This window comes from Cajanus cajan, chromosome 7, assembly GCF_000230855.2.
Source record: "Cajanus cajan strain Asha chromosome 7, NIPB_CcT2T_4, whole genome shotgun sequence".
NCBI classification, from domain to species: Eukaryota; Viridiplantae; Streptophyta; class Magnoliopsida; order Fabales; family Fabaceae; genus Cajanus; species Cajanus cajan.
The window spans coordinates 46,874,830-46,889,319 of NC_138523.1; the positions used below are offsets into that span (position 1 = coordinate 46,874,830).

At 33.8% G+C, this 14,490-nt stretch overlaps 2 protein-coding genes across 5 annotated transcripts; one reads left to right on the top strand and one right to left on the bottom strand.

Moving 5' to 3' along the window:
- The first annotated feature begins 1,597 nt into the window (after positions 1-1,597).
- Positions 1,598-9,045, top strand: LOC109789677 (COP1-interacting protein-like protein). 3 transcript variants are annotated; one of them, XM_020348702.3, is made up of 14 exons: positions 1,599-1,813; positions 1,921-2,040; positions 2,147-2,326; positions 2,644-2,764; positions 2,841-2,898; positions 3,022-3,074; positions 3,152-3,207; positions 3,865-4,017; positions 4,159-4,355; positions 4,534-6,068; positions 6,470-7,423; positions 7,814-8,219; positions 8,502-8,567; positions 8,701-9,045. In XM_020348702.3, exons 2-14 carry the CDS (start codon positions 1,982-1,984, stop codon positions 8,769-8,771), a joined length of 3,909 nt encoding a protein of 1,302 aa, XP_020204291.1. In that variant the 5' UTR covers positions 1,599-1,813; positions 1,921-1,981; the 3' UTR covers positions 8,772-9,045. The 3 variants fall into 3 exon arrangements, with proteins under 3 accessions (XP_082916001.1, XP_020204291.1, XP_082916000.1); XM_083059875.1 differs by having other exon boundaries at positions 1,598-2,040; positions 6,476-7,423; XM_083059874.1 differs by having other exon boundaries at positions 1,599-2,040.
- Positions 9,046-10,936: 1,891 nt separating this feature from the next.
- LOC109789683 (Protein phosphatase 2C family protein) lies at positions 10,937-13,485 on the bottom strand. 2 transcript variants are annotated; one of them, XM_020348712.3, is made up of 6 exons: positions 13,336-13,485; positions 12,960-13,033; positions 12,476-12,763; positions 11,917-12,175; positions 11,425-11,558; positions 10,937-11,301 (listed from the first exon to the last, which is right to left on the bottom strand). In XM_020348712.3, exons 2-6 carry the CDS (start codon positions 12,987-12,989, stop codon positions 11,164-11,166), a joined length of 849 nt encoding a protein of 282 aa, XP_020204301.1. In that variant the 5' UTR covers positions 12,990-13,033; positions 13,336-13,485; the 3' UTR covers positions 10,937-11,163. The 2 variants fall into 2 exon arrangements, with proteins under 2 accessions (XP_020204301.1, XP_082916003.1); XM_083059877.1 differs by lacking the exon at positions 13,336-13,485 and having other exon boundaries at positions 12,960-13,285.
- Between the last annotated feature and the right edge of the window lie 1,005 nt (positions 13,486-14,490).

Sequence of the window (14,490 nt, forward strand, 5' to 3'; positions counted from 1 at the left end):
AACACGGACATAAGCACACCTAAGTACTTTAATTTTGTAATATGTCAACACTTTTGTCATATTAGTGTTCTCCATTATCAACACTAATATCTTTTAATAATGACATATTATTTATTTATTTAATTAAATAAAAATAAAATAAAATAATTTAAAAAATATGATTAATTGTGGGTGTAAAATACTAATAATGTATGGATAATTAACTTTATAAGATCTCACAAGCATGCTTAAGTTTTTTTAACTTTATAAGATCTCACAAGCATGCTTAAGTTTTTGCACAAGTTTTGTTTTGTTTGAAATTATTATTTTACTGCAATATACAATATAATGCGTTGTCAATTATTTCCGTTTCAAGCATGGTAGATGCAAGCTGTATATCAAAATATTATATTAATAATGTTCAGCAAGTTTCATACAAAAACCAATAATCTTCACGTATAAGAAAAAAGGTAGCAGAATTATCTCTTTAGAAACATCGTGTGGGAAGCAACTCACTAGGGAAAAACATACAATTTTATATGAAAAGATAAATGTGTTGTATGTTCTTCATCAATCATCAATATATTCCTCTTCATTTTCAATGATTGAGAGGGTTGGTGGTCATCATGATCCGTTTCTTCGACATAGCTAAAGAATATAAATGCTTATAAATAAAAATAAAAAGTCTTCAGAATATAATTAACTCATTGACAACCCGTGGGGTATTTTGGATTTTCAATTGCCTTCAAAATATGTTCATTTTTCCTTCCTTTTCCTTTTGTAATGTCCTCAACCAATGATATATACTCTAATTCCATTTGTTTAAAGCTTTTGATTGATTATTGGATCTAACCAATAATTAAAAGAGTACTATCATTAATATAATGGTGCACTACTTTTTATTCCTATTTCTATGATGAATTATTCGATAAAAATATAATTAATGTAAAAAATCGAGAAGACATATTTTTAATAATATTATGGCATTAATGATTTAATTCGTTAAATAATTAACGAGTGCATCATTATCAGCAATTTCTCGCGGATTTAAACTTCAAAGCATTGCTAAATCCCTTAAAATTTGTGGGTAATTTTTCAATATCAAAGAATTGATTTGGTGATTATTAAAAAGTAAAAAATTTACATCAAAATAAAAATAATTTTACATAATCATCTAATCACGCAATATTTATATATCTAATTTATGAAATTTTATGATAATTATTTTTAAAATTGTAAATAATATATGAGTACTAAACCTATTATTAAATGATAGAGTAGATTAACCAAACAGGTCCATTAGGGAAAAAAAATCAAGAGAGTGCAGATCAAATCTTTACTGAAAAAGATAGCCAACCAGAACTTCCTCCAAGGAATCTTTTTTCTATTTCCCTAATTACACACTAACAAGTCAAAATGGAAAGCGATTTTAAGTGAAAGTGATTAATCTTTAATAATGAAGTTACGGTTGAAACTGGTTGCCAACTTGGCAGTCACCAAACAGGGTAGAGTGGATAATTAAAAAAGGAAGGGGTATTACCGTAATTTTGCGACACCTCTTAGATTGTTACAAATAGTGCTGTGTCTGTCTGATGCTGTCACTGTCACACTTCGGCGCCTCCAATAGTTTCTGTCAAATTCAATGAATTTCCCATTATACCCTCAACGGTTTCTCTTATTTCCACCCTGTTAGAAAAAATCGATGAAATTGGTCACCCTGGTGGGGGTTGGAATTGGTATCCAAAGAGGACGATGAACAACAAATAACAATCTTTGGATGCTTTCTCTCCGTCATACTCTCTTACCTTTTCTATTTTAAGTCTTTCAGCTAAAGGTTCTTTTTTTAATATACAAAAGTTTGTCTTTTTTTCACTGAACTCGTTTTGGGTCTTTGATTTTTTGACACCCTTTGTGATTTCCAATCTGATCTTTTGTGAGAAGTGAGAACCCAGTTGCTAGATTATTAGTCTCGGCTTCTCTGGTTGCTATTTTTGACAAAACAATGAACATTTCAAGGAGGTTGGATTCTGCTGTGTTTCAGCTCACCCCCACTAGAACAAGGTAATAGATAGTAACTCTTTTGTCTTTAATTAATCTATGTGGAAGGTTACTGAAAACATTTGCATGTTTGATTCTTCGTCATGCTACTTGTTCTTCGTTGAATCAGGTTTGACTTGGTTATAACTTTGAATGGGAAGAAGGAGAAGATTGCCTCAGGCTTGCTTAACCCATTTCTTGCTCACTTGAAGGCTGCTCAGGATCAGATGGCCAAGGGTGGTTATTCTATTGTTCTTGAGCCTGACGGTAACACTGATACCTCATGGTTTACCAAGGGAACTGTTGAAAGGTTTGACTTTTATTTTGGGGGTTTATTTTTGGGTTCAAACTAGGTTGGAATTGGATTGATTTAAATATGCTTCTTAGAGATTATCATTGGTATTATTGCATTGTATCCAGTGGGTCTTTAGTGCCATTTTGAAAGTCCCTCTTCTAGTTGCTGTGATCTCAAGACCAGAATTTCTGTTATAACTCTTCTGTTTTACTCTTTCCAAAGTAAATGAAAATGAAACCATGCTTTGAAATTGAACATAAATATTACGACTTGTTACTGTAAGGTTAGAGACTTAAAGCTAGCCTGCTGACTAATTTTCTCTGCTTCTATAGGTTTGTTCGTTTCGTGAGCACTCCTGAGATATTGGAACGTGTGTATACTATAGAATCTGAAATCTTGCAGATTGAAGAGGCCATTGCAATTCAAGGAAATAGTTCTTTAGGGATTAGCGCTGTATGTAAATATCTAGCACTACTTTGATTCATCCCAGCACTTAAAAAACTGTTTCAATAGTTGAGTTTTTCTGCAGGTGGAAGAAAATCAAGTAAAACATGTTGAATGCACTGAAGGTGTCTCTGAAAGATCAAGTACGACTATTGCAAGTTGTCATTGTGTACATCTAACTTGTCTTGAACAAAATATAGGTGTATTTAAATCCCTGCTAAGTTTTATAATTGTTTACAACTAACCAAATTTACTACTTTCCACAGGCAGGAAGACTCAGCAGGATACTAATGAGGAGAGAGCAATTGTACTTTACAAGGTTAGTAGGTATTCAATAATGAATAACCTATTCTTCTATTGATCTTATACTTTCTAATCAATATGATTATGTGCCAGCCTGATGCACAGCCACCTCAAGCAAATGGAAACACTGCATCGGAAGGAAACTCGAAGTAAATTCTAAATGTCCTTTTGTTTTCACCCTTTTCTATGACCATCTCTCACAGATTAGGAAATTATATTTTTAACGTAAATTGTTTATGAGTAAATAATGAAATTCATCGACTGTCCATTCTAGACCGTATCTTTGAAGTTATATCATTTAATTTTTTTCCTAGAATATGTGTGTAGTGAATAAAGTAAAGATATTATCAACATGGAAGATGCTGTTGGAGTTACTTAAAAAAAAATCAAATAAAATTCTGTTGAAGTTACTTTTAGTTTGAGAATTCCTGTTAGGAATAAGGCAGAAAAGGAATTTCATGGTGAATCATATATAAGCTTGACCGTAGGTCCATAACTGTATTGTTGATATTTGCCTTTTGAGGATAATTGGTTATCCACCGTATTCAAAGTAGCATGATGGAAAACTATTCATTTTATTTATTTATGATGATTGAACAGGTATACAAATTGAGCTGGTTTTTTTTAATGCATCTACAATAGCTTAAGCTTTGGGACAACTGTTTCTACATTGTTATAAATTTTTAATCAATATTCAGTTGGATTGAGCTGCTTGTTTATAAATATGATAAATAAGTTTATTTATTGAGTTTCTTTGCACTATGTGGAACAGATTGTTAACTCATTCACTTCTAATGTTGTGTCAGAGTTCATCTTCTGAAAGTCTTAGAGACACGTAAGTCAGCACTGCAGAAAGAGCAAGGCATGGCATTTGCTCGTGCTGTTGCTGCTGGTTTTGACATTGACAATATACCAGCTTTGATGTCATTTGGTGAATGCTTCGGGGCTTCTCGCATGATGTAAGAAAACTTTTTTTTTTCAGAGCATTATAACCTTAGATATTCTTGGGTGAGGTGTTGGGTTCTTCACCCATTGACTTGTAACATACTTATGAGTTATGACCTGGAAATCTTGCTGATGTATTTTTTGTTGCTTGTCAGGGATGCATGCACAAAATTCAGGGATCTTTGGAGAAGAAAACATGAAACTGGACAGTGGCTTGAAATTGAAGCTGCTGAAACTATATCCAATCGCTCAGACTTCTCTGCCTTCAATGCCTCTGGCATTATACTTCCCAATATGGTCTCTTCATCCCATACTGAACTGGACTCTGAGAGCAATGGGAAAACAAGTTCAGGTACCTGACATGTCGAGTATACTATGAACTTGAGCATGATATCTGACTTGTAACTCTCTTTTTTTGTGATAAAGATTTGATTCCTCTACTAAGATTTTTAAATGTTGATCCACAGTCCATCTCTGGCTTTTTTCTTAATTAGAAATATGTCTTGAGATTCTTGTTTGCACTTTTCCAGATGTGCCTCCAATGGACCGCCAACCATCTGTAGGCAACCAAGATAATATTCAAGGTCAATTTCCACACCATATGTTCCCTCCTTGGCCTGTTCATTCTCCCCCAGGTACTGTACCTGTCTTTCAGCCATATCCAGTGCAAGGAATACCCTACTATCAAGCATATCCTGGAAATGGTCCATTTATGCAGCCAAATTATTCTCCTATGGAGGACCCCAGGCTAATTGCGGGTCAAAATAACGGGCGCAGAAGGCATTCCATGGATAGTAGACACAGCAATACTGAATCTGGAGAGGAAGTGGATATGGAGAGGGAAGGTTCACAGACTGGAGATCGACGGAAGAAGGATAGGCGATCAGGTAGACAGAAATCTGGCATGGTGGTCATTCGGAACATCAATTACATAACAAAGCCTGAAAATTCTTCTGGAAGTGGATCATACTCAGACTCTGCCTCTGAAACTGATGAAGATAATCAGGAATCTGTGAAGTCCTCAAAGAGAAGGGAAAACAGAAAAGAATCTTCGAAGAAATTGGAATCATCTGACAGGGAAGAAACAGAGAATGGGAAGGATGCAGATGGAGGCCACTGGCAAGCATTCCAAAATTGTTTACTGAGAGATGTTGATGAAGATAGACACACCACTGACCAAGATCAATTTGATCTGGAAAAGATGAATGACGTGAGAAGAAAACAACACGTTGCAGTCAATGATCCTTTAGTTTTTGATGAGCGGGGAATGCATGAAGTTCAAGGAAGTTCTGCTATAGATATGCATAGCATTAGCAAAGGATTGACTCACATGCCTAAGACATCCAATGATGATTTATTGTTATCTGCAAGGGCAGGACAGTCTGGTAATGGTGGGTCTGCTGATGATGTACAATCTTTAGAAGTAAATGGAAAAAGGAGTGTTTATAGGAGGGCTTCCCATGATGATTTCATCATTCCCAAGCAAGAAAGTCAATTTGGCAATGCTTACCCTTCTGCAAATATAGAAAATACCCTAGGTTATTCAAACCAAAAGCTAGAAAGGAAGTTATTTCATGATATGAATGATGATTCCTACATATTGGAGCATAGATCAATCGAAGTCAATGATGCAGGAAATGTTGAGAGAAATGCTATTGACATGGACTCTGAGTTCCCAATGGGGCAGCATAAGGAAGAAAAGTCTTCGGATGAGATAAACCGTATCAGTTATGAGCCAGATGAATTAAGCATGTTGCCTGAAAGAGGAGCTGAAAGGGGATCAATGAGCTACGACCCTGCTTTAGACTATGAAATGCAGGCCCAGGCTGGTGGTACTTTACAAAATAAGAACAAAGAGGTAGTGATGGAAGCCAAACCAGGATCTAAGAAGTTGGATAAGGAGCCAAAATCAAAACTTACCCTAAATAATTCTGATAAAAGAAAGACAGGCGGGCCAATAAGGAGAGGGAGGAGTTCTAAACTTAATCCATTGGATGAAGCAAGGGCACGTGCTGAGAGCTTAAGGAACTACAAAGCTGATCTCCAAAAATTGAAGAAAGAGAAGGTACTCACTTCTGTTTCAAAGCTTCCAGCCTTCCTTCCCACTTTCATGTTACTATTTCATACAGTTAGCTTATAATGGATGTGAAACATTTAATCAATATCAGTGGCCTTATATACAGACCTTTACATAGTTTTTAGTGCATTTTCATTTAGATTAATTGGAAAATTATATCTTTAGGGTCATTCATCTGAGGGACATATCTAGTGAGATCGTAAGAAGTGAGAAGAGTAAATCTTTGTTATACATGGATGGTTAAGATTGTTTTAATTAGTTTTACTCTTAAGCATCGATTTCAAACTTATGATTGAGATTTGCTCCTCATGCTCTCATCTCTCACCTTATATGCTTCCCATTCATCAGTTATTCAACGTTGTTTATTTCCTTCTGTTTATAATAACTAGGAACAGGAAGAGATAAAACGCCTAGAAGCCTTAAAGATGGAGAGGCAAAAGAGGATTGCTGCCAAGAGTGGCACAATCACTGCACAGTCGCCATCACAGCTGACCAAGAAACAATTTCCATCAAAACTTTCACCAAGCTCTCATAAAGGATCAAAATTTAGTGATTCAGAGCCAGGACATTCCTCACCCCTTCAAAGAGTCCCTGTCAGAACTGCATCTGTTGGATCTAATGATTCTTTGAAAGCCTCAAAAACCAGCAGATTGATTTCGAGAAGCCAGTTGGATAATAAAAAATTGAGCCAATCAGTGTCTTCTTTGCCTGAATCTAAGCTAGAGAAGGATGATAGTACAACTGATACTAAAGCATCAATGGCTAGGATTAGAAGATTATCAGAACCTAAAATGAGTACCATTCATCAGACTTCCTCAGTTAAACCACATGGCACTGGAACAATATCAAAGACTAAAGCTGCTGATGGACCTGAGAGCAAAAAGATATCTGCTATTGTGAGTCATGATAAAAGCAAGATAGCAGCCCTTCCAGAACTGAAAATCAAAACTTCCAAAGCAAGTGACATTCCTCAGAACAAAACATCAGTCAAAGAGAAGGCACATAAGTTGAATGATAGCAAGTCTTCTATGAATTCAGAAAGTACAATGCCGAAGAAAAATGAAATTGGTACTTCATCCAATGATGATGGAGATGACAATCCTGTAGTTGAGAAGACTGTTGTGATGCATGAGTGTGAGAAACCTTATGCCCCTCCCGTTCATCATTCTGAAGAAAACTTAGGGGTACCAAAGAAACAATATGATAATGAAGTAACAGAAAAAACAGAGATAGCAACCTCCAATTATGTTGTTATCCGTGCTCCTGTTTCACCATTAAGCATGGATATAGGAGATAAAGAAACCTCTGAGAGCCAATCACACCTGCAACCCATATCTACTGAGGTATGTATTCTTAGCTTTGATGATAGTTTAACTGCATTGTTAGTTCATACTTTCTGATGTGCGTAAAAAACTTCTACATGAACATGATAATGAGTACGAAAGGTTGTTTCCACTGATTCAACCCATAGGTCACAGATCAGAATTCTTACTTTTGAACCATGATTCATCATCTGGTCCTGCAATATACCTTCTAGTGTTTGAAACTTTTTGTTTTTCCACGCATTCTAATTTATACAACTAACATTGTAAGATATTATATCCGGAAGATAAGTCTGTACTGTTATTTTAAACCTTTAATTGTGTGGGCAAGAAATTGTAATTTGATTTTAGACATGCTCAAATTTTGTTCAAATTCTCCATCAGCTAACTTATAATACCATCCAAAATCAGGTCAAAATGGATAATACAGAGAAAGAACCTTCAAAATCATCCAGTCTTTCTATTGCTGGGGAAACATATCATGCCCCATATGCTCGAGTTTCTTCTATGGAAGATCCTAGTACAAGAAATAGTGAGTATGGTAAAGCAACCCCCACAAGTTTAGAGGCTGCAGCAATTGGTATGGAGACTGTTAAAGCACATGTGTATAACATTGGGAACTCAACACTTGAGAAGATTCCTGAAGCAAACGAGAAGCCTCAGGTAAAGGAATCATCATCCAAAGGGTTTAGACGACTGCTAAAGTTTGGGAAAAAGAGTCATAGCTCAGCTGCTGAACGCAACACAGAATCAGATAATGCCAGCGTTGAAGGTTCTGAAGTGGATGAGATTGGAACTAGCGGTTCCTCAAACGAAGGTAATTTTCTCATCATTGGCATCAGCATAATAAATTAGTATTCAGATATTACTGCTTCCCTGGAACACTTTCCCTGGCAAGTGTATTTTACTATACTACATCATAACCTGTGCTTTTAGAACTGATGGATCTTATTGGATTTTTCATACACTTGTTTGTTCATTTTTATAATTGCCTTTATGGTTGATGATTACTAGTGTCTGAAGAAGTTCACTAAATTCAATTTTATTTATGACATATATGTACTTAAACTGACCACCATATTTCCATGTCATCCTTCAGTTCACACTCTAAAGAACTTGATCTCTCAAGATGAAACTCCAACTGCCAGCACATCTCAACAAAAGTGTAAGCACTCGTTGTATCCTAAATTTTCTTAAGTGGACTTGAATCAACTCTTAATTTATCCGTACCCTATTTGCTACATAATCATCTAGATTCCTTTTCTGAATATGGATTTGGCAAACATATTGTTGTGCAGCTTCTCGTTCTTTCTCCTTGTTATCTCCTTTTCGAAGCAAGAACAGTGAAAAGAAGATAATGATGGCTTGATAGAGTGGACGTTGTTATTGACTTGTTGGTAAGATGGATGCAGTGACAAGCTTAGACCCTTTACTTGATTCGTTTCATGTATTTATTTTCAATTGTCACTAGTTTTGTCTAGCTAGAATAGAAGACAGGGTAATGTGTTGCTATGAAATTTGTTTTTGTATGTGTTTCGTTGTGCATATGCCCAAGTAATTTGTATATTTTACGAGGGACAAATATTATACCCGACAAGAAGATTTGAGCAATTTGTTTTGATCCTACATTTTTTTTTTGTTTACATGATCCGATATTGGTTTTTTTTTTTCTTAATTACCAAATTTTCTATCCGGTTGGAATTCACATTTGTATGCTTCATGTTTCTTGTCTTAGATTGGACAGACAATCCGAGAAAATTATAGTGTGTTTGGATGGAGAATTTAAATGGAATAATTCATTTATTTGAAGAATTTCAAATTCTTTGAGGTGAAATACCTTGTTTGGATGAAGAATTTATAAGGAATTTGAAATTCAAGCATTTGTGAAATTCCTTGAAATAGTAGAATTTCAAATTCTCCCAAAAGAGTAAGAATTTGAAATTTCTTATATTTTTTTTCTTCTTATTTCACTTATATATTTTATCTTATCTCTTATCTCTTCATGTTTTTAATTATTGAATATTCAAAAATATTTTTAAAATTATTAAATATTATCTAATATTAATTTTTAAAATTATTAAATATTTAAAAATTAGCAAATATTTGTTTTTATAAAATTTAATTTAAAAATCTCAACATATAAATATATTTTTAAAATCAATTTTATCATGATAGAATCAAATTATCATATCCAACCTAACAATTTAAAATTTGAGAAATTTGAATTGATTTATCCAAATAAAATATTTTAAGAATGATAGAAATTGAAATCAAAGTAATTCAAATATCAAGAATTTAAAATTTCTTAAATTTGTAAAATTCTTCATCCAAACACACCATTAAGGTTATAAAATTTCCTGAAACTTCTTATGAATAAGTAATTTTCATAGACTGGTCGAACATGAGGTTGAACTTCTCCATGAAGAGATGACAACATTGCAATAGTGACCATTGAGGATGAACTTGATACCGCTGTTTAGACTGTGGATTGTATGTGAGTTATTTTTCGATTCGGAGTTTGGATTGAGAGGTAGAGTATATAGTATCAAATTTGGATTGGAAGGGTGTATTTTCAAATTGTCTAAGAAAAATTAAGATCAATTTATTTATGTGATAATGGTGTAGTAGAATATATCAAAATAACAAAAAAAAATTTTACAAGGATCAAAAGTAAAATAACGGTAAATTATAACGATAAAAATTATATTTAAATCATTAACTAATTACTTTCAAAATGTCGCTGGAATTTTAATTATTAGTCGTGTATCCGAATTGAGTAGTGCAAATACAATAATCTACATCTGTATAAATATCAAAAGAATCTACGAAGAATACAGTTGAAGGACGTGATGACGTGTGGATTATTGATAGGTTAGCCTTTTTTGGGTTAATACTATACCGCTTGTTTGATAGGAAAAAGAAATGGCGTTGGGATGGACCATATTAATTATGGGCTAGCCCAGCCTAATTGGTGGAGCCTACAGACAACATTTACTCAGAAGTTGACTACATGTCATCTTTCTAGTTTCTAGAGGACAAACTCGATTCCATTGTACTAACACTATACGGCTAATAAGACTTTTTTTTGTGCTATAACCTTAATTTTTGTGCATTTGGGGTTCAAACTAGAAATACGGAGGGCTAATAGCCACCAAACCAATTTTGATAACACTTCCAGGGGTCAGCCTTACTTTGACATTATAACCAAGATGAGTTAAAATGTAAAATTTTCAATGTTGCAGGCAAAATAGTCTTTTCAAAAACGGATATCACACGAGTCATGTCAGCATTGTGAAGAGGATTTTTATTATTTTTTTATTTTTATCTATTATGGTTACCATTGTTATCATTGGTGCAATTCTAGTTTTAGGCATTAAAAACAGCATGATATATAATATATAAAAGCAACACTATATTTATATTATTTTCCAAAAAAGGGAATTATTTTTATTTGTTAATCATAATTTAAAACCAGTTCAACACGTCTTAGCATTGGGGTGGGGGAGGAAACGTTATGTCCTTGTATTGTATCCATTTGAAAATATCCCAGCAGAACTATTTTCTGTTCTAAGATTGAAGTCAAATGAAAAGATGGGTAATGATGAAGGGGGACCATTAAATCTCTGATGACTATGACCTATAGTGGTTTAGACAAGGTCAACGGTGCATGAAGCTTTGGTATACAAAATTTCAAGGCATTGTATAAGCAAAGGAAACATATTTATCTGCCACTGCCACTAAGGATTGCATATGGTAAGGTGTCAGTCAAAGCGAATGATTAAGCATGAGATGTTGCTTTTGCTCATCCTAACCAAAGCTTCCTTTGCCAGGCATTCAGCTGCTTCTTGTGGATCCTCTATATGGCTGATCAGATTCACAGCCTCTTGTTGTTTCATCACCTACACACACATATACAGGAACATTCAGTTCCCATTACTTTTCTCTTTTTTATTCCCAAGAAATTACTTGTGAAAATCTCACATTCAATTTAACTGAAGGAATATACATATATTGCAGCTTACCTCCCATATGCCATTGCTTGCTAATATCAAAAATTCAGTATCAGAATCGATCCATTCACTTCTAACCACAACTTCAGAGCCTCTAGAAGGCTTTGCACCTGCTTCACTTCCTGATAGACATGCTAGCATGTGTCCTTTGTGAACGAACACATGTATTGTATACATTATGAGATGTATGAATCAAAAAGATGTGTGTGCCCATTTACTAATAAACAAAACAAACTGTGCTAACATACATTCACGTTGATTTTCCTCATCATTTAATGTCACTCTGACATAACATTGTTTCAAAAGGAATTGTTTTGGGTTCTCAGTAGGATTTGTAAACATGCATGGTTAAGCATTTGTGTGACAGAAGATAAATTAAATTTTAAAGACACTGGAACTGAATTGACACTGAGAATGAGTATGCATTTGCCTTAATTTTGGTTTCACTGTTCCCAAAGTGAACAAGAATTCTCATGACAAATAGATTTTTAGCATTATATATACCTGCAAAGAGTCTGCGAGACCAATGTAGTTTACGTGGTTGTTGGTATGTGCCAGTTGCCTGATGAGCTATGCCATCTTTGCACACAACAGTTCTATAATCTCCCATGTTGGCTACTACAAGTTTTTCTCCATTGATCACCATAACACAAGCTGAACCCATTCTGCATGTTTCCTCTAATCCGTGTTCCTCTCTGATCTTTGCTCTTACACTCAGGTAAGCTCTCTTTAGAGCCTCTTTGCTTTTTCTCGTTATATGAGGCTAACATACAAATATAAAAAAACATTAGAAGCACAGAAAATAGCAGAAATATGGGAAAACGAGGGAATTTATGAATAAAGCATCTCAACCTTGATCGCTATTTTACAATAAGGTTATGTAAGGGAGTAAGAGGAGAAAAATTCATATGCCATCATTGAACATAATCATATTGCTATATATTACATGTTTTTCTTCCTTCTCATTTTACTTTTCCTTCTTCAATATTTAACAATATTTCATGACAAAATAACCAATATTTAGATGCAAACTTTGTATAGGAGAAATGAACTGATAGATAACCTCTTGAAGCTTCTTGTCAAAGAAATGAGACTGCATGAAGTTGGTAACCCTGTCTCCAATTAGTGCATCAAAGATTCCAAAATAATACAATTCTGTATTATCTATTTCCTCTCTCTGTGCCACCACTGAATCAAAGTCTGAGTCATCAGAAAAACCATCACTGATCATATTATGCTCCACCACATGATAACCATATCTCATGGGCACCATCCATGAAGGCTTTGCCAACTTCTTGTGCTTTCTTTTTCTGCCTCCATGTCCTAGCAGAAACTGTTTCAGCCTGAAAGCCTGCTCAACTCAATATATAGATTAGCTCTTGCTGTGAATAACCAATTCTCGATATGATTCATCATTTAACAACATGAAGGGAAAACAAAATACACAAAAGGGTCAAGACCCTTTTTGTGTTTTTCATTAATACATGCTTCTAAAGGAATCAAGAGAAGGTTAATGTAAAGGAACTGGGAAAAGAACAGTGGCTAACCTTGAGTTTGAGATTAAGATAGAATCCCATGTTTTGCCCTACTGTTTCATCAGGGAAAATTTGAGCACTTGCAACTGAGGACTACAAAAAGTTAGCAAATCAAGTTTTCCAAATAGAAAATAAAATGAGCCTTAATTCTTTTTTGAATTTCATAAAATTTTAGTAATATATATTTAATTTAATTGAGTAACAAATGGGATTGACATTTTCTTCCCTCCCTGGCACTGACAACAAAGTGCTTCTAATGAGTTGATGATTCGTACACAACAGTTAAAGTCCACTCACATGGAACTTGGCAATGACATGAACCTGGCCTAGAAAATTAAAATTAAAATTTAAAAGGAGGTGTGTTTATTTTTCTCCTTTGACTACTTACTTGGTTCAAAGCTTGAGCCAGAATCTAGAAGAAGATTGTGCAAAAAATAAAACTTAGACCCAAAGATAGCCCTACCGAATAGTGAAACACAAGGTCTTGATTTATTAAATGAGAAAATTAATTAGCTTTAATTGTAAGTTTGGAGGAAAGTTTGAAAAATAAGTAAACTCAGAAAAAAAATGAAATTTAAATCTAGTATTTAATTGGGTGGACGTGCCAAATGTTCCGTCAGTGATCAATACGAAATTTCTGTTTTTTCCCCGATTTGTAAGTGGGTAACCGTAGGTAGCATTAACTATCAAGAGATGACTCCGTTGACTTTTCAAGATTTCATGTGCACACGTTTCTATACAATAAATATTTAATTTTTACATGATTAATGTTCCTAATAAATAAATATATTTATTATATAGATTATATAGTTTTCCTCTGAATTTATATATAAGCAAAAAAATGTTTGAAATTTTTGGACTGAAATATAAACAAATTTTAATCAAGTCAATTTTATTTAGGAGGTGTATTGGATTAGGATTTTAAATGACTTTTTTAGTTAAAAAAAATCCTGCGGATTTTGAAAGATTTTGTAGGATTTTTATGACTTTTAAGATTTTGCAGGATTCTACAAAACTTAAAATCATGATTTTAATGGATTTTGCAAGACTTTTAAATCAGGATTTTAATGGATTCTGTGAGATTTTGTAAAATTTTCGTGGATTTTTTACATTTGATAAGATTTCAAAAAAAAATTTCATACATTCAAATTTAAAAAGAGTCAAAGACAAAAATAATGAAAAATAATAATGTCTAGATAAATAATAATAATAATAATTCTTCATAATATCTTATCCTCTTAAATAGCATTCACCCACATATTCATAGTTATACTAGTCCTCCAAGCATTAGCGTCTTTTCGCTCTTGCTCTTGGATTTGAATAATAGGTTCAAAAGTATGATCTTCATTAACTGGTAACGTTGAAGATGAAGGTTCATCCACCGCTTCAATTGGAAATTCATCAGAACGACATTCTTTACGTAGAAAGTAGAGAATTATGTAGTGTTGCACATACTAACACAAGTTCTACTTGTGTCTTAAATAAAAATGGAGGTGTTGACTTGAAAATTGTGAACCTTGATTTAAAAATACCAAATATTTTC

What these genes read in the sequence shown, in the direction of transcription:
- LOC109789683 (XM_020348712.3), bottom strand. Translation starts at nt 12,989, where the DNA reads ATGGGATTCTATCTTAATCTCAAACTCAAG. An exon ending in ATCTTAATCTCAAACTCAAG is followed by an intron (nt 12,764 to 12,959) that starts GTTAGCCACTGT and finishes TGAGTTGAGCAG; the next exon opens with GCTTTCAGGCTGAAACAGTT. An exon ending in CAAGCAATGGCATATGGGAG is followed by an intron (nt 11,302 to 11,424) that starts GTAAGCTGCAAT and finishes ATGTGTGTGTAG; the next exon opens with GTGATGAAACAACAAGAGGC.
- LOC109789677 (XM_083059874.1), top strand. Translation starts at nt 1,982, where the DNA reads ATGAACATTTCAAGGAGGTTGGATTCTGCTGTGTTTCAGCTCACCCCC. An exon ending in GAGCAATTGTACTTTACAAG is followed by an intron (nt 3,075 to 3,151) that starts GTTAGTAGGTAT and finishes ATTATGTGCCAG; the next exon opens with CCTGATGCACAGCCACCTCA. An exon ending in CAATGGGAAAACAAGTTCAG is followed by an intron (nt 4,356 to 4,533) that starts GTACCTGACATG and finishes GCACTTTTCCAG; the next exon opens with ATGTGCCTCCAATGGACCGC.